Here is a 25,747-nt window from a genome sequence, read left to right as displayed (position 1 = left end):
ACAATTTAATAAACTCACCCACCTTCTGTTTTTCACTATCCTTATTTATATTCCAGGTATTATACTGTAAGGAATGATTTCCTTACTTTATTTAATAAATAAAAACACATCTATTATCTTGAATATGTTGTATATTTTTTGTCACTTTTTTAGAGTCTAAAAGGAACCATCCGAACTAATTGCAACTTTTAAAAAATTTAATGGAGTATAGTTAACTTCATAATGTTGTATTAGTCTCTGCTGTACAGCAGACTGAATGAGTTATATGTGTACATACATCCCCTCTGTTTTAGATTTCCTTCCCATTTATCAACTTTTAACTTCAGCTTCTATTTGATAGAGAAAATCTGGAGGTAGAGAGTTGAGCATAACAGTTTGTCCATCATATACAAGCAATTTTGCAGCCTAGCAAGTAGCAGCACATATAATAAACATACTACAAACAACCCAATCAAAAATGGGCAGAAGACCTAAATAGATATTTCTCCCAGGAAGACATATAGATGCCAAAAGACACATGAAAAGATGCTCAGGGTCCTTAACTATCAGAGAAATGAAAATTAAAACTACAAAGAGGTATCCCCTCACACCAGTCAGAATGGCTATCAGCCAAAAATTTATAAATAATAAATGTTGAAAAGGATGTGGAAAAAAGGAGAACTCTCCCACACTGTTGGTGGGAATGTTAATTGGTACAACCATATGGAGAAGAGTGTGGAAGTTCCTTAAAATCTAAAAATAGAACTACCATATGACCCAGCAGTACCACTCTGGACATATATCTAGAGAAGAAAAAAACTCTAATTCAAAAAGATACATACACCTCTACAGTGCTTATAGCAGCACTGTTTACAATAAGCAAGACAGGAAACAAGCTAAATATCTATTGACAGAGGAATGGATAAAGAAAATATGGTGTGTGTGTGTGTGTGTGTGTGTGTGTGTGTGTATAAAACACAGTATTACTCAGCCATAAAAAAGAATAAAAGCAATGCCATTTGCAATAACATGGGTGGAACTACAGATTATCATTCTAAGTGAAGTCAGAGAAAGACAAATATCACTTATTAGCTTATATATGAAATTTAAAAGTACAGATATACTTATTTATAAAACAGAAACAAACTAACAGACATAGAAAACAAACTTATGGTTACTGAAGGGGAAAGGGGGAGGAATAAATTAGGAGTTTGGGATTATGGTACATATAACACAGTTCAGTAGTTTTTAGTATATTCACAATTAGCTATACAACCATCACCACTATGTAACTTGAGAACATTTTTTTCGTCTCCCAAAGAAACCCATAACCCTTGGCATATACCCCTTCCCCTGTTCTTCTAGCCCCTGGTGATCACTTATCTACATTTGTCTCTTGGTTTGGCATTTAATTTAGATGGAATTAAACAGTATGTGAGCTTCCCAGGTGGTGCTAGTGGTAAAGAACCTGCCTGCCAATGCAGGAGATATAAGAGATGCCAGTTCGGTCCCTGGGTTGGGAAGATCCCCTGGAGGAGGACAGGGCAACCCACTGCAGTATTCTTGCCTGGAGAATCCCAAGGACAGAGGAGCCTGGTGGGCTACAGTCAGTCCATAGGGTCACACAGAGTCAGGCATGACTGAAGCAACTGAGCACACATGCACCCATCTAGAAGGTAACCTTTGGTAGCTGGCTTCTTTCATACAGTATAACGTTTCCAGCTTTGTAACATGTACCGTTCATTTTTATAAGTAATAATATTCCATGGTATGGCTAAAACACATGTTTCCATTCATCATTTGATAGGCATTTGGGTTGTTTCCTTTTTTAAAGTGTTATGAATAATGCTGATCTGAATGTTCCTATGTCAGTCTTTGGATATGTTTTCAATTCTCTTATGGATGTATCTCTCATGGGCTTCCCTGGTGGCTCAGAGGTTAAAGCATCTGCCTGCAATGAGGGAGACCCGGGTTCAATCCCTGGGTTGGGAAGATCCCCTGGAGAAGGAAATGGCAGCCCACTCCAGTATTCTTGCATGGAGAATCCCATGGATGGTGGAGCCTGGTGAGCTACACAGTCCATGGGGTCGCAAAGAGTTGGACACGGCTGAGGGACTTCACTTTCATGGATTATCTAGGAATGAAATTACTGAGTAGCATGGCAACTCAAAGTTTAATTTAACTCTAAGCTTTGTTTAACTAAACTGCCAGACTATTTCCAAAATGACTGCATCATTTTACACTACCACCAGCTGTGTATGAGGCGTCCAGTTTCTTCAGATTCTCGTCAGCGCCTGTTAGCATCCCCTTTTTACTGTAGCTGTCCTGTGCTTACAAAGTGACCTCTCATCATGGTTTTCATAAAGCTTCTTTTAAGCCAAATTTATCAACCTTGTTTGCTATCTCAAATAATTCACTTTGATTGTGGATTCAGATTCTTATATTAAAATTCTTTTGAGTCATCCATTTCTTAAAAATGGCTTTTTCTTGAAAGAGAAGCATCTTCACAGTATTAGAAATTCAGTTTCTTTTTTTCCCCCTGGAAATTCTTTAGTTAACTGCATGAGAACTATGTCTGCATAGATCAATCAAGGCAGGAGCTCTGTTCAGTTGATATCTGTCTGCCCAGACCAGCATTCCTAGGGTACAGAAAGTGAGAGACTTCTTTCACCAATTGAAAAGACTGTTTTTTTAAACATGCAGAGGAAACTAGTAGTTACAGTCTTACCACTTGACATAGATGGAAATGGACACAGAAACCTAATCCCAGAACAGGAAGGGCTGTTCTTTATTATGGACATTTTCTTGAATGATATGAACTTTTGTAGCTTACTAACAGACAGAAAAACCAGATTTTCTGTCATCTGCCACCCAGCTCTCAATACACCTCTGAGATTTTCTGTCGACCCGATTTCATCTGTAGACAGACCCTCTATTGTTGCTGCCACTGGCCACAGACGAAGCAAAAGAAGAGTCAGATTCACCAGGAAGCAGAACCAGCAGCAAACAAAACAAGGCCAGAGTTAAGAAAGCAAAACAGAAATTGAGAGCAACGTTCTCCTGTCTCTTGATATTAAATTCAGCAGCCAGAAAACGACATCACTGGGCTCAGAGCATTCACGGGGCGCCCTGCCCAGAGGTCCAGCAGATGTCCATCTGGGCATTTTTACAGGATCTCCGACACTCTTAAAACATAATCCCCAAATTTAAAACAGTTGTCAAAAATATATATATAGGAAATGTCAAAATTTTAACTCATTAGTGAGCAAACCAACAGAGAGACAAACTGGTTCCTCAGATGACGTGCATATAGACACAAATATATAGTCATTGGGGAAAAGAAAGTGAGAATGCTGAAACATTGTCCAGTTTGATCCCAACTGGATCATGTTCTCTAGGTCAATAAAACCCTATCTTTTGGAGTTATCCTCACTACCAGGTAGTGGTCATTTGCTCCTTATAAGTTCTTTTCAAGTTAACATTTTTTTTGTTGTTGTTCAGTTACCTAGTCATGTCCGACTCTTTGCGATCCATCTTCATAGCATCTTTTACAGAATTGTAAAAATTTTGGACCATAATTATTATAAGAGTAAATAATAAGTCAATAAATATTCCATTCCCTCAGAGAGTCAGATGTTTTTATGCCCTTGAGGTGCTTAGTAGATAATCCTTAAACATGGCATTAAGAGGTAAAGCAGTTTTTTGTTTTTTTTTTTCCTAATCTCATTTCCAAGTTTAGATTTTTCCTTTCTTAACAGGTAGGAGGCAGGTATTACTCTCAGCAACTGGGTAAGTGGCATGCCCTTAATCTAATGTGCTAGAAAAGGCAGTTTTTTCATTGGGTTGAATACATTTTTGAGAGTCTTATCAGACAAACCCAAGCAGTTCACAAGAAAGGTACATAAATTCAGAGTCAAGGCCTGCAATGAGGTGGAGAAAAGTCATGAAAATTGGCAGAACATAGAAGAAAGTAAAACTTGGAACCAGCTAGACACCTAGAGAGTCAGTCTCCTGAAGTTATAGAGGTGTGGGGAGCAGGAGTCGAGAACTCCGGTTTTAGTGATGAAAGAGAATGAAAGTCTTGCCAGGAGGCATAAGGTGGGAAAACCTATGAGACCAGAGTGTCGCAGGATCAACAGAATCAAATGCTTTGTCGAATACACGATGTATGAAGATGTCAAAAGGATGAGGACTGAGAAATAGTAGGATTTTACCATGTGGAGGCATTTTTCGACTTTGATGAAAGGGAAAGGCAGTATGGGTGAAGTGCTGGTGACAGAGCCTGGTTTTGCTTAGTTTTGGGGAGAATAGAGAGAGGGGATGTACAGCCCAGAGGTTTCAGCACAAGGTCAGTAGCTAGGGGAGAGTCTTCCAAAGAAGGAAGGAGGGGTTTTTGTTTGTTTGATCCTTTAAAGATGAGTTGTGTCAGCCTGTTTGTACAGTGAGAACTCACTTATTCAGCTTCAATTTAGGGGCTTCCCAGGTGGGTAAAGAATCCACCTACCAGTACAGGAGACATGGGCTGGCTTTGATCCCTGGGTTGGGAAGACCCCCTGCAGGAAGAAAAGGCAACCCTCTCCAGTGTTCTTGCCTGGAAAATTCTGTTGGCAGAGGAGCTTGGCGGGCTACAGGTCATGGAACTGCAAGGAGTCAGACAGCTGAGCGAAGGAACCAACTTCACTTTACTCAGCAAGAGGAGGAATGCTGCAAATGTTTAGTGTGTGCTGACATTAAGTATCCAAGTCATAATGTGACTGGTACAAAATATAAAATACAGGGGTGGGAGGCAGTAGTCAGTGCTTGACAGAGACCCCCCAAAAGCTTTATAAGGCAAAAGCCCTTTTAGGGCATCTTGAAGGACTCAGGCACATCTACAGGTCAGGAATCAGTTTTTGGATGATGGAAGCAGAATAAAGGAGAAACAGACAAACAGAGGTAATCTGTGCTAAGACTGTGACCTTTCCTTTGGTTTAATTGATGTGGCTGGTTAGACCCAACTCCAAACCTCTCCCTTCAGTTAGCCAACAGAATTGAAAATGCTCTAACATGTTCCATTTGAACATATGATGTTCTAGATTCTTCAGGAAACTATTCAGATCACATAATAATGAGTTTTGAGCTCCTAAACAAAATATTTTATTTTTGGAGGAAAAAAAAAATGTGTCTTACTTATTCATAGACTTACTTTTAACATAACTTCTTAAATCACCCCCCACCAAAAAATGGTAATTGTTTACTGTACAGATTTATCTGATTTTTTTTCAGAATTTTTATTTGTTGCCATCGTAGAACATTTCATTGCTGTAATTAAATATCCATGAAAAATTTCTGAATCTTTGTCATTCATTGGATACATTTTTATAATAGAACTATTATAGAAAACACCTTCCTGTTCTTTCAAACTTCTCTATGACCTAAATAACAGCATCTGAAATTTAACAATAGTACTTTTGTGCAGTGATTTTTAAAATGCAGATTGAGAGTTGTGATATAGTTCTGTTTTCGTGAATCACGTGGAGAAAAAAGGTGTGTGTTGGTTTATCTGTACTTTACAATAAAGGTAAAAATACAATCACTAGAAAAGATGATTTCAGTGACCACTGTGGGGAGTGTGCTGAGGAGACTGATGAGAGATGAAAACCTATGGATTTCTCAGTTGCAGGTGTTTGCTTGAAGATGGGTATTATAGTGGTGAAATTGACCAAATCCTGTCATTTCTGTATATCCTTCAGCAGAATCGTGTGAATAAAATAGTAGAGAAACCAGACACTAAGAGAGGACTTTAGCAGGATCACAGAGTTAGGAAATACATTCAAATAAATTGGTGAGGACACGAAATAAATTGGCCATCACATTTATCTGAAAAGGAAGTCCAGTAGAGTTGGGTATTTAAACCTCTCAGAAATCAGTGTTAAATTGATCATATGTAAAACTGTCCTTTTAATGATCGGAAAAAGAGACTGCATAACATGCGTAGCGAAATTACCAGGTTTGCGAATCGCTTTAAAAAGCATTTGGCTTAATGAAAAGGTGATTAGAGTAAAGGGAAGCAATATGAAGATCTGAATGCTGTCACGTGAATGTCAGCATGGACCGACTCAAGAAACACAGCTAGCGTTTACCGTTCCAAGTTATTCTGGTCAAATCAGGTCTCAGCTTCCGTTCACAGTCTCTGAAGGGATCCTAAGGTCCAGACAGTCCTCTTGTTTTCCCTGCCTTCGGAGCTCCCATACCAGTTTTCCTTTCTGCTGAAACACTCATTGTGTATGTAACCACAGACATGTTACATGATCACCAAGGCTTCCTGTTTGATTGTTTCTCATCATATTAGGGTCTATTCTGGCTTGTATAAGAAGTGTCATCACTTAAGCTATATTCAGTGATATCTTTAGTATTTCCAGACAAGAAATAGAAAGTCCAGATGGTGGTAAAGGTCATGGGAGCCAGTTTTTGCAGATATTTTGAGGACACATAAAATAAGAGGACCATTTCAAAGATATCAAACAGGCCTTTTTTAGAACAAAAAAGGGATAGTCTATGTCAATAATGTAAATGCATAAGCAGCACAGTTAAGATAGAAAGAATCCTGCCCCCCTGGCCCTCTCTCCCCTGCCTTCGACTCTAGCTCATGGACACACCTTTGCTTGGGCAGGTAGAGAGGTCTGTCCATTAACCTTCTACGGTGCCTGAGCAGAAATTTATTCATTTGAGAAAGAAGTCCAGTGATCTTTTCAGATACACTGAGGCAAGCTCAGGACACAGACAAGTAAGTTTTGCAGAAAGAAACAAAAACAAGGATGTCTGAACCCAGAACCTGTGGGTTTGAAGATTCCAAGGATGAAAATGAGAGAAAACTTGTGTGGAGGAGATAGACCAGGAGGGGCTAAGCAAGGAGAAGGGGAGAGGCTGGGGGGTTTGCCAGATTAACAGTCTTTCCTGGGTTCACTAAGCCTCAGAGAATAAAAGATGTGCCTATGAGTTGGAATCCCAAAGAGAAACCAGCACAAACGCTGTTTTCATTTTTTTAAAAACCTTGTCGTATGGCAAATTCAGAGTATCTATTTTTAACAACATTTTTCCCTCAGAAATGTATATGAACTTATCTCATTGAGTGAAATATTTTAGCTTTTCCCTGAAAGTAACAGAGGAACTATTGGCAAAATTGATCAGTTACATTTACTTCCCTGTCGCTCGCATCTGTTGCATTTCCTGTTCCTCTCTTCCAGGAGTTGATAGATGACTGTGTTTTGAAATGCTTGTTGCTTCAAGCTGCATCCAGTAAACATTTGACAGTGGTGATGTGATCTTTAGAGTATTCGTAGCTGTAGGACGACTACTCAACTGGCTTTTCACTCTAGAATTTTGCCTGGATTATTTCAAAATGAATGAGATTTAGAGTTTCAGTTATGCTGACCTGTAATTTATGGATGCATATATGTTTTTACTTTGTAAATATAGTTCATTTACCCCTAAAATGCAAGGCAGACGGATGGGGACTTCCGGAAGAGCCATCACCAAGAGCACAAGCATGAGCGGAGAGATGTACACATTGGAGCATAATGATGGCAGCCAGTCGGACACAGCTGTGGGCACCGTTGGAGCAGGTGGGAAGAAGAGGAGGTCCAGCCTGAGTGCCAAAGTGGTTGCCATAGTGTCTCGAAGGAGCAGAAGCACATCCCAGCTGAGCCAAACAGGTGAGTGATATGAACGCAAATATCTCAAGTTCTTGCTAGAAAGAGCTGATCTTCACGCTGTGTCTTGTGATGGGCTTTACAGTGTATCAATTCTTCTTTGCGAAGAATGTTTATTTCTGTTCCTGGAAACCTGTTCCATGTGTGAATTTATTCTTTTCTGTACAACTGTCTAACCGGGTATCATTTGTCAACCCTAAAGTGGTCAGATGTTTTGATTTAAGTGAAAAAAAAAAATAAGCCGTGTTTACAAATATGCAAGGAAATGCAAAGAAATATTAAAGAACCAAATTGTTTGAAATGCAAGAAAAGCAACAGGATTCTCCTTTTCAAAATGTTCCTTAATGCAATTATTTCTAATTTAGACTAACTCCATATTGTTATAGAAAAGAAGGTCAGTTGTGCAACTTGAAAAAGTGTGTGAATGTAATAATTGGACTGTGATTGCTGTATTTTCAATGCAAGTAAAAAATCTAGCAGTTATTTTTACTTTAGAAAAAAATGGGTCAGTGTATTCATGCAAAGAATAATGTTTTAATACAAATTTGAGTTTCAAACATTTTCTACTTCTTATAAATCTTAAAAGCTTTATGTCCACAAGGTATGTAGAATTCTAAAATATTAAAAAACTGCCTGAAATAATATAACATTTGATCTTACATATTAGATACTTTGTTACTAGGCTGAGTACTGCAGAAAACCCAAGGTAAGTGAAATATGCAACTGATATCAATTGTCAGCACTTGTTTCTCCTGCCATAATCTTAGTTTCATTTTTTGTTCCTTAAGAGTGAAAGTCTTATTGCAAAATTTACTTATGCTAAAACACTTTCATGAAATGCTTTTTTATAGTTAACTTGGCATCCTGGAAACTACGTGTTTTATATTATGCAGTTTACTGGACAAAATGACGAATAGATTAGAAATTGGAAATTTTGAGCCATTCAGAAATTGAATTAGTACACATAGCTGTTTATCAGAACAGAGGTTTGTCTTTCTGAAAATCATAGGATTAGAAAGGACCTACATTAGCCAGGGTCTAGGAGCTGCCTCTCTGCTGTCCCAGGGGGTTGGGCTGTTCATTTTGACAAAGAATCATGTGTCTTCCTTGGGGTTCTACTTCCTTAGGAGTAGGAGGTGTTTTTTCATTTCTTTTGCTTCTTTTATTTTTGACACTGGTGCTTAGTCGTTTGTAGGATTGATGTAATAAATGATCCTTTCCAGTGTGGGGTGTGGATGGACTTTGACCACCAGATTTCAAATCACTTTATCACTTGGATGAAATGGAAATTCTCTTTAATGTCCTTCTAGGGAACCAGTGTTTGCTGCAGGTTCGGGGATGGCTTATCTTATTCCACAGCTTCCACAGTCGGTCTCTTCTCAGTTTCCCCCATAGTTAGTGTGAGTGGAGTTACCTTTTCTTAGACTAAAACACAATGATAATTAAACATAAGAATTATACCTGAGGCACTGCTTTGCAGGTAATAGATTCAAATGAATGCCACTGAAACCCTCAACCCCTTTAGTTTAAATTTTATCCCAATTATAATCTTTGCTGAATTTTGAATATCTCCCTCCCAAAAGTTGCATTGTTAGTAACTTCCGCTGAATACCCTGGTTTCAGAGATCAGGTTTCAAGGTATAGGGGCAAAAAGGATGACAAGGCCAAGACAACAAAATAGTTCTATTCCGAAGTGACTGAAGGAACGAAATGTGACTTGCCCTCGGGCTCAGTTTGCCTGTGTAGTGGGTGGGTTTGACTGAAAGTCCACCTCTGAACTTTCCACGTGTAGGAACTGATGTTTCTTCTACTGCGTCATAATTGTATCTTACATTTGATGACAGGTTTTCTCATTCTTCTTGATCTTCCCAAAGTAATTGACCAACAGTGACAATCCTCAGTTAACTCTCCTCTTTGTTTCAGTAGATGGCCTGGTTTGTCTCCCTCTTGCTTCTTTTTCAAGTGATTTCTCTGCCCCTTTTTCAGTGGTTATATTCTCTCCTGTGAAGAGTCACCAAAATTCAGAATCCTCATTCTAAGGAATCTTATTCTTTGTTGCTTCAGCTACTGTGTGAAAGTGAAAGTCGCCCAGTCGTGTCCAGCTCTTTCCAACCCCATAGACGATACAGTCCAAGGGATTCTCCAGGCCAGAATACTGGAGTGGGTACCTTTTCCCTTCTCCAGGGGATCTTCACAGCCCAGGGATCAAACCCAGGTCTCCTGCATTGCAGGCAGATTTTTTTTACCAGCTGAGAGCCACAAGGGAAGCCCAAGAATACTGGAGTGGGTAGCCTGTCCCTTCTCCAGAGGATCTTCCCAACCCAGGAATCAAACTGGGGTCTCCTGCATTGCAGGCAGATTCTTTACCAAATGAGCTATCAAGACTGTATACGATCATCAAATTTATTTTTCCATATTTGTTCTCCAAAGAATTATTCCTTAATTTTAACTTATAAGAAAGCCCCTTGGATGGCCTACTTTAAATAAGTGGAACATCTCCACAAATCTGAATTTCTAGGACTTCCTTTCAATAATGCCACAGAATGTATAGTTACAACCCCTTAGAATAGTTTTCTACTTTTTAAAATTTTCCTTTAATTTGCTTTTCCCCAGGTCCATCATTCCAGAGAAAGCTATGTGATACTTGTCCAATTTTAAGAAACATTATTATAATTGATTTAGATGTCTTTAGTGTGAATTGAACCCAATAATTGCAGACAGGTGAGGGTTTCAGGGGACACTCCTAAATATATGTCTATTTAAGACAAATTTTAAAAATATATTTCATTAAAATAGAGTGGATTTACAATGTTGTATTAATTTCTGTTTTACAGCAAAGTGGTTGACCTATAGATATACTATGATGCGTGAGTGTGTGTTCAGTCAATCATGTCAGTCTCTTTTCAACCTTATGGACTGTGGCCCACCAGGCTCCTCTCTCCATGGGGTTGTCTAGACAAGAATACTGGAGTGGGTTGCCATTTCCTCTCTGAGGCAGATTCTTTACCAATGAGCCACCTGGGAAGCCCAATATTGTAATATATGTATATGTACATATATGTATATTATTTTTCATATTCTTTTCCATGATGGTTTATCATAGGATACTGAATTTAGTTCCCTGTGCTGTACAATAGGATCTTAGTGTTTATCCATCCTATATATAATCATTTGCGTCTACTAATCCTGAACTCACAATCCATTCCTCCCCAAGTTGCCTCCCTCTTGGCAACCACAAGTCTCTCCTTTATGTCTGTGAGTCCATTTCTGTTTTGTGAATAAACTCATTCATGTTGTATTTTAGAGTCCACATATAAATGATATCATATGTTATTTTTCTTTCTCTGCCTTACTTCAGTTAGTAGGATAATCTTGAGGTCCAGCCAGGTTGCTGCAAATAGATTTATTTCATCCTTTCTGATGGCTGAGTAATATTCCATTGCATATATGTACCACATCTTTATCCATTTAGCTAAGACAGATTGTCTAATGGTGTCAATTAATCAAAAATTTGGAAGAAGAAAGCAGTGTTGGTTATGTATTAAAGCAAACTGGGTATGCTGTGGAATAGAATGTATTATGTTTAATGTAAATGTCTTCTTATGTTTGTAAAAAAAAAAAAAAAAAAAGACTTTAAGGGCTTCTATGTCAATGAGTCTCTGAGATCTTCCCCAAGCACCTCTGCCACACAGATGATGGATAATCAGGGAAACATGAAGCATTCAGAAATAATGTTTGACCAGCTCTTTGTAGAATGGGAGATTTCAAGTATGTTGTTTTATTTGTTTTTCTTTTTATAGCCAGAGGTTTGCTCAAGGAGTTTATTTGATTCTTTGTTCAAAATCAAGTAAAATTTATTTCCAAAAGTGAAAAGCATAGTAAATTATATATATACATACATGTGTGTAGTAAATTATATATGTGATATGTAAGTATGTTACATTTACTTTGCGCTTATGTGTAACTTGCTCTGCACCTCAATATATTTACTGTGCTCTTCAATTATATATAATCATTTATGTTGAATATTTCAAGTATAAACAATGCTAATATTTTAAAATCACCTTTAGCACAATATTCATAATGAAAGTAGGAATTTTTCAAACGTATTTTTTAACTAGAAGAGTGATATAAACAGAAATGTTTCCAGAAATGCTACTGCTAATGAATGGCTTCAAACCATCAGGCACATAACTCAAAGCTTGTTCAGGGTGCAGCAGCTGAATTAGATTGAAAAGGGCGTGGGGAGTGGGAAGAAAAGGAAACTTTAAGAAAAAGCTACTGATCCAGGAGTGTTTTGGAACTGAGTGCAGCTCTGGTTCACTCAATGTAGGGCCAGGCCTTAGGATTTGAGGAGGTTTTGGGCCTAATGTAGGTATAGCCTGGCCTATATAGCCTGAGGTTTGCCTCACTAAGAATGAAGGCTCTTTTGAGAAAGATCATCCTTATGTACACCCTGTATTTACCTAGAAGTGAAGATAATTGTGGTCATAGTTATCATACTAATGATAAGTATTCATATATCTAAATGATTGAATCCAGGATATTTGCATTTCTAGAGATTTTTCCATGTACCCCTAAGTTATACAGGTACAGGTGTGTGTGTATAACTTCAATCCATGATTGGTGACAAAAACATGTGATTAGAACTTTTAGCTTTTTTGAAGAAGACACCTATAAATGTAAAAGTATTATCAGCTTTATAGGCTAGAAACTACTTAATTTACTTTACCATATTATTGAATATCTGTCTCTCCAGGACTGTGCCAGGAACAATGGGTATTTCAAAATTTAGAAGCATCATTCCCAGTGGACAGAAATAATTCCCATTTGAAATAAACAAGATTCAAAGAACTCAGTAAGAAAATATAAAGCCAAATGCCAAATGTAATAAAACCCAGTGCCATTTATGTGTATTACCAAGGGAAGTGGGAAGACAAATTGGTCAAAGGACTAAATTTCTTAGGATAAGAACACATGCAGAATTGGCAGCTAATTATAGTCTAGACATTTAATGTAATTATTATTTGTTATATCATTAACAACTGATGATACTTCATTAACTAGATTAATATCATCTTTTCCTACATACTGGCAGGATTTTGGTGAGTGTACATTGATTAAATGATGGAAAATGTTGCAGGACTTTGTTATACTGTCAAATAATTGAGTTAATTATCACGTACTAAGACCATACTAAAAAAGTCACTTCTGTGTTCCTTTAAGAACAGATATTTTGTACCGTTCCAACATTTTCCACCATCTACATTTCTGTTTCCCCTGTGCAAATCCTTTCTTTAAAGACCTGCTCAAAATCCTCTTGAGTCATCTCGTGGTGTTATTTCAAGATTTTCTAGTCTCTTTTTTCTCTGAATTCCTGTAGATCCTGACTTCACTGTCAACTTGCTGCAAACCCAAACATTCGGGGGCCACTGCCATGAGTAAAGCAATAAGGAAATAATGATTAATAAAAAATTTTCACCTGGACACAGATAAACAAACAAGCAAAAATAAAAAAATTCAGTGACCTGAAAATGAGTCACACTCCCTCTGAGAGAAATCTGAGTCTATATATAAAAATACCTTCCAGCCACACTGTGCTTCTTCCTCTTGTCCTGTGTACACCAGGGTGAGTGGGACAGGGCCCAGGTCCCCACAGACTGCACTGAGTCCAGAAGCCCAGCTCTGCTTGCTCCTTCTGCTTTCCTGACCTGACACATTTAGCATCATCTATTCTAGGCTCAGACATTTCCAAAAGACTGAAGTTTTAGGCCTGCCTTCCTGCTGCTGTTTTTCTTCAGAAATCCTGAAGCAAGGAAGCGTAAGATAATATGTGGCAATTATTAAGAGGCCAGTAATTTTGTCGAAAGGGAAAGAGAAAATACTGGAAGGAAAATACACGATGTATGTCAATAAATTACCTAGCCTGTGAACCCAATTTGGCTGAAGCAAAGATGTATGAAAGAGCCGTAATGGGAAATACGTTTTGGAAAGAAGATTGGAGCCAGGTCTTGAAACCATCTAAAGGACTCTGCTCACTATTTTTATAGAGAGCTTTTAATTGAGAATAGAAGAAACAAAACTGTGTCCCCAGAAGCTTAAGTGGAAGCAAGATGTGCAAAATAGTGAGAAGCAGAAAGGTCAGGGTGAGGCTAGTGAATGAAATGGAATAATGTGGCGTAGGTAGAAAAAGAGCCATAAAGAGGGACAGGGATGAGCTTATTGCAATAAAGTAGGGACCCAAATGGAGAGAGGACAAAATGAGAGACCCACATTTAGGGGTAACTGGTGAGAGAATGGGGGAATGTGGGTCAGGATTCAGGCAAAGAGTGAGTGAGCAAGGAGAAGGAGAAATAGACCCAAGGGAAAGCAGGGTTTCCCAGAGCGGCTGCTGAATCCCCAGAAAGACAGGGAAGCCAGGGAGTGAGAACAGACTGCTGGAGTTTGCACCTGCAGGGTCACTCTGCCCTGCCCAGTGGGGGAGGACAGGCGTCCTCAGTGTGGGCGGCTCGCCAGTGGGGAGACCGTTCCTCTCTCCATTCAGTCCGCATTTCAGGTGGAACCACCGTCTCCTAGATTTGGGATGGGCCTGCTGGAGATCAGGCTGGAGAGTCTACCGTGAGATATAGCGGGGATTCCACCAAAACCCTGAAACCTATCAGATGATGGGGCTGGAAAGATGAGAGAGAGGGAATTATTACGAACTTATCTTCAGAAGGCATCATGAAGGGAAGAGCTCAATGTGAACAGTCTGTCTTTCATTCATTTACCAGCATTTATTGACTATTTTTCATGTACCAGACTCTGTCATCAAAAGGATGTTAGGAGCAGGTAAAGTGTGTGTGTCTCAGAACAAAGGGGATCTGGGCATTTTTCCAGGATGATATGTGGAAGAGGCACCTCTGGGTGAAGACATGGGAAAATGTGAGATATAATACAAAAAATTTAAAGTATTGGAGCAAAATCCCAAAGAGCAAAGTAGTTAATTTGAGGACACAAATTATTCTTTGAGAAAGGGAAGATGGTTCTGTCCCTGTTTGATAGAAAAGAGGAAATGGTTGAAATCCAGAGGAGTATTGCACTGGGGTTCCTGAGCAGTGAAGGAGCCTGTGTCCAGGGAGATGCGGGTGGAGGGAGGGTTCAGGGTGAAGAGCGTAGTGGTGAAATGGTCATTTGTGTGGATCAGGGTATGGCCAACCTGTACCCACATTCCTGAGTTTGGATGACGAAAGTCTCCAAAAGTAGGTTTAGAAACATCTCCCAGGGTCCATGTCATCCCTGAAGGCTTCTGATTCATCGTGGCTGTTCTTCTATCTCTCAAGTCATCCCTGAAGTTTCTGCATCTCTGCTGTCCTCCTATGATTTCTGCAGTCATTGTTGAGTCTTTGAGTTCTTGTGGATTCTGGCACAAGGAGTGGTTGGATCCAGACCCATTTTGGAAGTTCACTGTCTTGGGATGCCATCTGCTCCTTAGGTAACTGTCTCCATTGTGAATATTAGTCTCACTGGAGAAAAGGGAAGTCCTGCCTTCTCTCTTATCTGTGGATATTCCCCTTCCCAAGGCAGAGAGGAGACCTTTTTCTCACTCAGAATATGGGTCAGGGGACTTCCCTGGTGGTCCAGTGGCTAAGACTTTGCCTTCCAATGCAGGGAGTGCAAGTTCAATCCCTGGTTGGGGAGCTGAGATCCCACCAAAAGTCCAGAACATAAAAACAGAAGTAGTATTGTGCGTGGATACAGTCTCTCAGTTGTGTCTAACTCTTTGTGACCCCATGGCCGTGGACTGTCGCCCATCAGGCTCCTCTGTCCATGGGATTTCCTAGCAAAATTACCGTAGTGGGTTGCCATTTTCTCCTCCAGGGGAATCCTCCCGACCCAGGGATCGAACCCTCTGCATTGGCAGGCAGATTATTTACCACTGAGTTGCCTGGGAAGCCTGTGAAGTAATAGTGTAACAAATTCAATAGAGACTTTGAAAATGGTACACATTAGGAAAAAAAAAAAGAATATAGATCAAAAAGACTTTTTTTTTTTTTTTGCTTTGGCCATTTAGCTCAAGGAAATTATTTCATTACCATCATGGGGATGAAAAGAAACATTTCAGAAGGTCCATAGAGTATTAAAAACTGTATAGATAGAGTTCATTATTCTACAAAATCATACAGGTAAAAACTTAAGTATTCTAAGAACTTTTAGCTAGACTTATGGATAGTTCATTTCAGAATAGCTTAATAAGAGTTAATGAATATCCAAGGCATATCTCTAACTTCTCAAGACATAGCTAGAAACTAACCATAGCACCCTTGATCCATTGTCAAGAAAAGAACAATATACACAAAACTTGAACTGTAATCCACTAATCCCTTTAGAAATAGTTCCTGAAAAAGCTAATTTACCCATGAGCTCAAGGTATTATTTTAAGATTTATGTTGTTTGTAGTCAATAAGCCTTCCAAGAAAATGTCCAAGTTATTAAATGCTCTTCTGCTTATCTTTTTTCAGTTTTATTCTTCAAAACCACACAGTTAAGGCGAGTCATAAAATAAACCACACACCAGCTTAGACTTCATACTTTATTTACTCAGAGAAAATGATTGTCTTACATTTCTCTTAGGACTTGATTTTAATCTTTCCAGGCTATCCAATTTACCAGAATATTCTGCATGGTTTAAATCTAGTGCTTCTTTGTACGTACTCTCTGCCTGTTCCTTTGCACAAGCAATTGTAGAGCTGGAGGAGAGGGGGCCACAGTGATTTTATTGGACAGTCTAAGAAAAGTTTTCTTGACTATGCTGATGTTAATACTGGAAGCAAAACAATTGTACAAAGAATGGGCATCCCTCCTCCAAAGTTTCAGAAACTGAGAGCTACTGTAGATGAAAATCTTGCTGAATTGAAGTTCCTTGTTTGTGCCTCATTGAATCATCTAATAGTGCTCGGGAAACATTCTGAGAAACGCCATGTTTCATGTTCTTTGTTTCCTGAACGCACGGTCGTGGTGCCAGAAATGATTTTCGGTCTGCAAAACCATCAGATGAATGTAAGCATGGGTTCTTTTATTTACCGCTGCTGTCTGGCTTAGGAATTCACTACTGTTAATAGAGATTTAATGCTGCAAGAGTAACTCATCTGCATCAAGAGATGCCCTAATAAGGATTCGTAGTTTTAAACATACGCCAGCTGCTCTATTTTTGTTCTCTTCCTTGCTCTGAACTATAAATTTTGGTGTGGCTAATAGGTAGATACACATTTAGTTTGGCTTGGCAGAAAAGAGTGGAATTCATTTTTATAATTAATTTGAATTTTAGGACTTGGAGGAAGAAAGAAATACATTTATTAAGTAACTTAAAAGCATAATACTAAGTATACCTTCAATTATAAATTCCTTTATAATTATAAATTCTTGTTGACCGGTACTAAGGTAATTTTTATACATGAAATCAGTTTCAGAATGGATGTTCTAAAGTATTTCAGATAGCTCAAATGTAACAAGAAATATGTCCAATTATTTTTCCAGATGACCAATTTCAGTGCATCCTCATCTAATGTAGACTGGCTTTCAATAAAGATTTTTTGATTAATTTCTTTGCTTATGATTTTTTTTCAGTTTTAAACCCAAAAAGAGTAAAACAAAGATTCATCAAACTCCTGTAGTATCACCACTTATTGCAAATTCACTGCAAAAATATTAGGAGTGTATGATTAGCTAATCTTTTATGCATTTTACTATTAATATTGATAAAGCCATCAGCAATTAAAGCTATTATTTATTAATCACCATCAGCCAGCTGGCATTTTAATTATTTTGCATATATTAATGTCTGTGGTTCTCAAGACACAGCCACGAGACACTATTATTACTGACACTTTATAAGTTTCATGACTTGTCCAAACCACCCTTAGACATTCAAGTAGAACTTACGTTCATAACCACTTCACTGTAATCTCATTCAACTGCATGGAGACACAGAGAAATACCTTTCTTTTTTGCTTTTTTAGAAACAATCATAGTTTCATAATATTTCATTTTGTTCTAAAATATGGCCTTTTTTTGGCTTTTAGAATAACCTGTGTTTAGGATGACCACTGCAGAAGGTTTGTCTAGGGTTGATTTGGGGAAAGGTGGATCAGCGTAGAAGGAGTCACAGTGCTTTGTTTCTGGGAGTCAGGGGTTCAGGGGATGGGATGTCAGACATGAGCATGTGTGATGTTGCCTTTTAAGGAGAGAGTGGTTATTGGAAAAAAGCATTATTTGTCACTTTGGTCCAGTTTGCAGTGGGGGCAGTGATTGGAAGGGTTTTTGAGGAGATTGAGGATCCTCAGCATATACATGGCAACTGGGGTCAGTGAATGTGCTTAGGAAGAAAATGCAGATCTGTTTTCTAGATCCTCTTCCAAAAGGGAAGTAGATCTAGAAAACAGAAGAAAACAGAAAGGGGAAGGCCTTTCTGAGCCTCAGTTTCCCCAACTCTGAAATGGAATGGTAAACCACACTGACCTGAGAATACTGTTGAGAAGATTAAATGAGCATCTATGTTGAGTTTAGCAAATGACCTGGCATATGAAAAGGAATCAATAATAATAACGGTTAGCAACTTTAATAACTCTGAGAAAACAAAGATAAGAATAGCAGGCAAAGAACAGTGTTGGTGGCATCGCTCATGGGGTGGGAGGAGACTGGACTCTTTCTGCATCAGTGCTTCCAAAGTCCCTCCTGTCCGACACCCTCTGAGGAGCTGGTGGGGTCATAGCACTGACCTCAGGTACCTGCCTAGACGTGGTTGCACGTGCCACCCTGCGCACACACGGGGCATCTGTGGGCTCCCTGACCTGCAAGGCCTGGTCCAGGGGCTCCTCCCCGGACCTTTACCCAGCCTTTTCTATACAAGGTCTGGGGTCAACAGGCTCTGGCCCACAGCCTGTGTTTTTTAATGGCCCATGAGCTAAGCATAATTTTTCTGTTTTTTTTTTCAAATGGTTGGAAAAAAATCATAATATTTTGTGACTCATGAAAAGATGTGAAATTCAGGGTTGGCATCCATAAATATAGTTTTGTACAGGTTTTCAAAACACTAGGTTTATACAGGTGTTCCCCAGCTGCTTTCATGCTAAAAAAGCAGAGACCATGTGGCCCATACAGCCTGAAATATTAACTCTCTGGTCCTTTAAAAAGAAAGTTTCTGGATCATTTTTATACACTCCATATATATATACTCCATATATAAATATATGATACTTGTTTCTCTTAAGTGGAATAGGAGGTGTGAGGGAGGCAATACATGCATACTAATGACTGATTCGCATTGTTGTACAGCAAAAACCAGCAAGACTTTGTAATGCAATTATCCTCCAATTAAAATTTAATATTATTATTTTTTATTAAAGAAAGTTTTATGGCTATTGTTCCAACCTGAGAGCTCAGTGGTTCTGTTAGGGAACAGGATCTTTTCTGTTGTTCCCTAAACAGGATCTCTGCTTTTCAAAGGCAGTTGTTAGTTTACACTATTACACCATGAACTTTGCTCTTTCCTCCCTTACTCATGCAAAGGTTACATTTATACGGTGGGCCCATCAATACCATCTGTCATTAGATCAATGAGTCTCCAAAATGAAAATATATCTCCGAAAGAACACCAATCTTTAGATCTTCAACTTTGCCCTAAAAATCGATCCCTGAAAGAAAGAAAAAAAAAATTTTGATTCCTGATTAGCTCCAAAATCACTGCAGATGGTGACTGCAGCCATGAAATTAAAAGACGCTTACTCCTTGGAAGAAAAGTTATGACCAACCTAGATAGTATATTCAAAAGCAGAGACATTACTTTGCTGACTAAGGTCCGTCTAGTCAAGGCTATGGTTTTTCCTGTGGTCATGTATGGATGTGAGAGTTGGACTGTGAAGAAGGCTGAGCGCTGAAGAACTGATGCTTTTGAACTGTGGTGTTGGAGAAGACTCTTGAGAGTCCCTTGGACTGCAAGGAGATCCAACCAGTCCATTCTGAAGGAGATCAACCCTGGGATTTCTTTGGAAGGAATGATGCTAAAGCTGAAACTCCAGTACTTTGGCCACCTCGTGGGAAGAGTTGACTCATTGGAAAAGACTCTGATGCTGGGAGGGATTGGGGGCAGGAGGAGAAAGGGACGACCGAGGATGAGATGGCTGGATGGCATCACGGAGTCGATGGACGTGAGTCTGAGTGAACTCCGGGAGTTGGTGATGGACAGGGAGGCCCAGCATGCTGCGATTCATGGGGTTGCAAAGAGTCAGACACGACTGAGCAACTGAACTGAACTGAACTTAGCTGCTGACATAAAGTAGTAAAAGCACTTTCCCTCAAAAGCAGTTCATTTTCACAGTTGGGCACTCAGGGACTTTGTTATTTCACTGGTGATTACATGCCCAGCATTTAGTTCATGGCCTGGCCTGGGCACACACAGATTGTTCGGAATGAATGAAAGTTTGGAAAGAGTTTTCTGTATTCCCTTTCTTCACAAGCCACTGAGTCCTCCTCACACTCCAGTCTAAATTCTGCCTACCCAGTTTCCCCAGACTGTTCTTACTAAGGTCACAGAAAGTCAACAGGCATGAATTTGATTGGGAGAAAATTTAACTTACAGTAGAGGTCACAGGTATTCTGCAGATACAAACCGAGGAGATGTGTATAATAGAAAAATGTTTATGAAGATTATTTATTTATTTTTATTTGACATGACTAAATGTTTCTCTTACACATGTCATTTCCTGTCTGACAATGCCCCAGCCAGACTTACCTACCTTCAGTTCACAAAACACACCTTAAAGCTTCCTTCTTTGTATCTTAAAGATGTTGAAAGTTCTTTTTTTAAAATTAATTTTCATTGGTATATAATTGATGTACAATGTTGTTTTAGTTCCTGTTGTACAGAAAAACAAATCAGTTAAACATATACTCATTCTTTTTAGATCCTTTTTCTATATAGGTCATTAAACAATGTTGAGTAGAGTTCCTTGTGTTATACAGCAGGTTATCGATTATCTATTTTATATATATATTAATGTGTATATGTCAACCCCAATCTCCCAATTTATCCCCCCTTCCCTTTATCTCCTGGATAACTACATGTGTTTTCTCTGTCTGTGACTGTTTCTCTTTTGTAAGTAAGTTCATTTGTACCATTTTTTTAGCCTGTCAAAATCCTTCTCTGCATCCAGGCCCTACCCAAATCCCAACCTCCAGTCGGGGCTAAAAGCGGTCTCTGAACTCCGGTAAGATTGTTCTGGTTCTCCAGTGGTGTGGTTTAAGTAATTACCTGCCCTGTAAGTGTCTATGGAAGCCCCATCACAAGATGAACTTAGAAGTTGCCCAAGGACAGTTATCCTGCAGCAGTTGTGTTTGCCCAAGGACAGTTACTCTGCAGCAGGTACCTTTTGCTCTCACACAACCTAGTGTCTTCAGAGCAGAAGGATCTTGGATGCACGTGATGCCGACCTAGTGAGAGCAGCTCAGATGGTGACTCACTGATCCTTTAATATTGAGACATGCTGTGTTTAGTGGATAATTTTCAAAAGGTAATTTTTCTTCTATGTTGGGTTTTGTTATTCTTAGGAAATCTACTCAGAAGTAGAAGTAACTTTTCTATTCTCCTTCTACCTGCCTTTCCCCTTATTTCTCTTCTTGGCTTATACATCACTTCAGAAGCACCTAGGCATTGATCTGGATACGTTTTACTGGGCAATTCCACCTTTCTGCTTTCTAGTATTAACGCTTCTACAAATAATTATAGATAATTATTGTTTGAAAGTTTTGAGATAGTAAATGAATTGTTGTGATGGTAACTTCCTTACCTTTACAATAAAAGTCAAATAAAGTAGCATTTTATTGGGAAATTACTGAGAGACAAAAGTTGTCATTGATGACTTATGATGCTACTGTGTATATCACTCCAGTTAATAAAGGTTTGGCTAAATCTTTGTGAAAATGCTTGGTAAGAAATGCAAAACTATCCACTTTTTAGAGGAAATATTTTATTGGCAATAGAAACAGAATATATATAATGGCCCTACTATAACTTCTTTGCAAGTCAGCTAGTGAATTCCTACATGGAAAATACAACTTCTGATTTGGGGTCAGTACATTGTGATACTTATTATAAAACCATTTACATTGTAAGGATTCTTTTCTTATGAATAAAGAATGTGTACACATGATTAGTCATAGTTGTAGTGAGGCTTAACAGACTTCATCTTGGACTGCAGGAGAAATAACAGTTAATATTCCAGATTCAAACTCAATTACTTGGGATGTTTTTGAAAGTAGAAATAGCACATTCTTTCGGCTCTTAATTTGAAACTCTAAAACCTCTGATGATTTGTCAAATAGTAAAGTTAATAATCTATTATACTGAGGAAAGTTTCAAATGGAAAAGGTTATAAATTATACTTAGTAACTTAGTAAATTTGCTTTTATAACTAAGCATATACCTTCATTGAAACATTTGCTGTTATCTAATGAAGTAAAGGTATATCAATTGGGAAATAAAACCAAATTGATGAAGATGTTAACTTAATACTTTTAGCATTCTGAAATTGAAAGGGTAAAACAGAGTCCTTGATCTGTCTCCTTACATTCTGGAAATTGGAAATAGATGCAAAGCTGCTAATGAATTAGGGAGAGCTCTTGAGAGAACCTATTGATTTGAAGCCCACAGGAAAATACATCCAAGAGAGTTAATTGACTTTAGGTGGTCTAACCTGCTGCTAAAAATGCCAGTCTTATTTACAACACCTACCTCAGGAAATTCACCTAAACACTTACTTGGTTGTTTTTAAAATAAAAAGAAAAGAAAGGAAGGGAAGGAGGAAAGATAGAAAAAGAGTTAAAATTATTTTAAGGGAGTTACATAAAATTTCATGGAGATTCTTAGATATTCATCAAATCATTGACCATCAAAACTTGACCAAATTTTGATGAATATTTGATATTCATCAAAATATTAACATGTATATTGGAGACTTACAGCAAGATCAGAGAAGGAACATTTTACCCCCAAAGTAGAAATTTACTTTCAATTCTGTCTTCTCATGGATTATTGCTTATTGTTTCTTTCAAAGTAAACACTCAAAAAAGTATTATGTTTTGTGAGATTATGAATGATTTTGATATTTAATCTAAATTTTACAGAAACAAGGAAGAATAAAGGCTGAATTCAGTATATGTTAATGTTGCATTAAATGCCTTGACCATGGTGATAGAGCATTCTTTATTTCCAGAGTTGCTGAAATCTAGTCTAAGTGCACTTGCAAGCACTGTATTGATTTTCATTTCAAGGTGTATGTGGCCTGAATCCCAGGTTCCTTGGTGAGACTGCCTGCATCCAAGTGGTAATAACTCAGTGATGACGGGAGTCTGCCAGCTCCTATGCTTTTCCAGACCCCTCCCTGGGCTTTTTAATTCGTATTCTGCACGTCCTAGATTCTCTGGCCCAGATAGAATGGTCTGACAATTGGGTGCACATCCTTTCACTCTGTAAATGGCTTCGTAACACTATTCAGAGTAATGTCAGTTCTCTTACTCTTTTGTTCTGCTTTTATATTTTTAGAGTTGTTGCTCATCACATACCCTTTAGCTAAGCATTTCAGAAAAGCCCCTGCCCTTTGAAACTCCGCACTGGGTATTCTTCGTGGTCCACAGGAAAGGAAAAGCATTCGCCTTGCCTTTCATTTGTTTACAAGCTCTTTGACTAAGGAGCACATCAACAGGGGAAGACCTGCCTTACCTTTTTATTTGCGACTAAACACACACACACCTTTTTATAAAACTTTATAGTTTTATAAAATCTTTCATGTTTATCATTGAACGAGTGCAAAATGACTGAGAGTTTTTAAAATCAGAGCCTGAATCATATGAGGAAAGATCAGAAATGCATTAATTGAAGGAGTTCCCCAAAGAAAATGAGTTTTAAAGTGAAATGTGATATTAATACATACTCTTCATCCCTCAAGGTTTCCATAAGTTTTAACACATTCTTAATATAGTTTCCCTTCTTTCTACCCAGAGTACAATTGTGACAATTGAATGCAACCACAAGGAACATAAATATTTTGAACTGCACATGCATATTAATCTGTAAAAAAAAAAAAAAAGTCCTTTAGCAGCTTGTTTTAGCAACTTATCATCCTGAGCATTGATGTTCATTTTTAGTTATGTCCTGCTCTCCTCCCTAGGATAAGAAGAAACCATCATCTTTGTTTTAAGCTTTAATTTTTCCCCATCTTAATGTCAGTAGTGCTTGAAACCAGCAATTGCTCCCCAGTGAAGTTTAGTGGTAACTGTTTTTACTGCCTCTATCACTGGTGGTTGCTCACATGGGAAAGAACCCCCCTGCAATGCAGGAGACCCAACTTTGAGACCTGGGTTGGAACGAGGCCCTGGAGAAGAGAATAGCTATCCACTCCAGTATTCTTGCCTGGAGATCTCATGGACAGAGGAGCCTGGTGTGCTACAATCCATGGGGTTGCAAAGAGTCGGAGCACTGGTGGTACTGCTGTGTGATGACAGACATTTATCTACTCCACAGATACTTATCACAGGGTCATCAATAGCTAGTAAAAATGTGATACTTGGTGAGGCCACGTCCTGTGACTGTTCCTGCAAAAAGCCCTTGGTGTATATGGACACATTCATCTCTCTCACCCAATTTGGGAGACGGTTATGACATAAGAAGGTGATTAGTTTTGAATTTTCAAGGGAAAAAATGAAGGCTGCTCAGAGAAGTAGGTCACTTGTCCAAAGTCACACAACTGGCAAGTAGCAGAAAGGATTTGGGTCTTGTCTGTTTCCAGAGCCTCAGTCCTTGCTATGAGCTGAATATTTCTGTCCCCCAAAACACATAAGTTGAAACTTGATGCCCAAGGTGAGGGTCTTAGGAGGTGGGGCTTTGGGAAGAAGAGTAGCTTACAAGCGTGGAGGCCTCATGACTGAGATGAGTGCCCTTATAACAGCGACCCCAGAAAATAAAGGGCCTTTTCCCTGTGAGAAGACAACTAGCTGTCTTCAAGGAAGCAGGCTCTCATCAGAGACCAGGTCTGCCACAACCTTGATCTTGAAATTCCCGGCTTCCAGAATTGTGAGAAGTAAACATCTGTTGTCTTATAAGAACTTAGTTTATGGTATTTTTGTTGTAGCATCCTGAATGAGCTAAGAGAGTCCTTAAGCACGATACTGCGTGGTCTGGGTATTTTTAAGTGGTTAGTTAAATGTGTATAGTATAGTGTTCGGAGAAGGCAATGGCATCCACTCCAAGTGCTCTTGCCTGGAAAATCCCATGGATGGAGGAGCCTGGTGGGCTGCGATCCATGGCGTCACTAAGAGTCGGACATGACTGAGCAACTTCACTTTGACTTTTCACTTTCATGCATTGGAGAAGGAAATGGCACCCCACTCCAGTGTTCTTGCCTGGAGAATCCCAGGGACGGGGGACCCTGGTGGGCTGCCATCCATTGGGTCACATAGAGTCGGACACGACTGAAGTGACTTAGCAGCAACAGCATAGTGTTAGTCACTCAGTCCTGTCCAATACTTTGTGACCCCATGGACTATAGCCTACCAGGCTCCTCTCTCTGTGGAATTCTCCAGGCAAGAATTCTGGAGTGGGTAGCCATGCCCTCCTCCAGGGGATCTTCCCAACCCAGGGAATAAATCCAGGTCTCCTGCATTGCAGGGAGATTCTTTACCATCTGAACCATGAGGGAAGCCCAGTTAAGTATATAATCATCTCTAGATACCTGGTATACCCAGTATCAACAGTTAGTATTTCGTCAGTTCTATAAAAGTTTATCTAACTAGAAAAATATTTCATTCAGATTTCCTTTTCCATTATAGGGAAAGTGAAAGTGTTAGTCACTCAGTCATGTTTGACTCTTTGTGACCTTATGGACTATAGCCTACCAGGCTCCTCTCTCCATGGAATTCTCCAGGCAAGAATTCTGGAGTGGGTAGCCATGCCCTCCTCCAGGGGATCTTCCCAACCCAGGGATCAAACCCAGGTCTCCTGCACTGCAGGCAGATTCTTTACCATCTGAACCAGCAGGCAAGCCCAA

The 25,747-nt window shown here is 39.0% G+C and overlaps 1 protein-coding gene across 28 annotated transcripts in view; it reads left to right on the top strand.

The window, feature by feature from the left end:
* The window catches only part of RIMS1 (regulating synaptic membrane exocytosis 1), a 600,054-nt gene that overhangs the window by 517,642 nt on the left and 56,665 nt on the right, over positions 1-25,747 (top strand). For 22 of the 28 annotated variants that reach the window (XM_040261377.1, XM_040261400.1, XM_040261397.1 and 19 more), the window contains one exon: positions 7,438-7,673. In XM_040261377.1, the coding sequence (XP_040117311.1) occupies positions 7,438-7,673 (236 nt within the window). The remainder of the gene's footprint in view (positions 1-7,437; positions 7,674-25,747) is intronic. The other 6 variants (XM_040261401.1, XM_040261395.1, XM_040261381.1 and 3 more) reach the window with 2 other exon arrangements.

This window comes from Oryx dammah, unplaced genomic scaffold (assembly GCF_014754425.2).
Source record: "Oryx dammah isolate SB20612 unplaced genomic scaffold, SCBI_Odam_1.1 HiC_scaffold_19, whole genome shotgun sequence".
Classification (NCBI taxonomy): domain Eukaryota; kingdom Metazoa; phylum Chordata; class Mammalia; order Artiodactyla; family Bovidae; genus Oryx; species Oryx dammah.
Note: the sequence above shows the minus strand (reverse complement) of the source record. Positions and strands in the feature narration are given on the sequence as shown.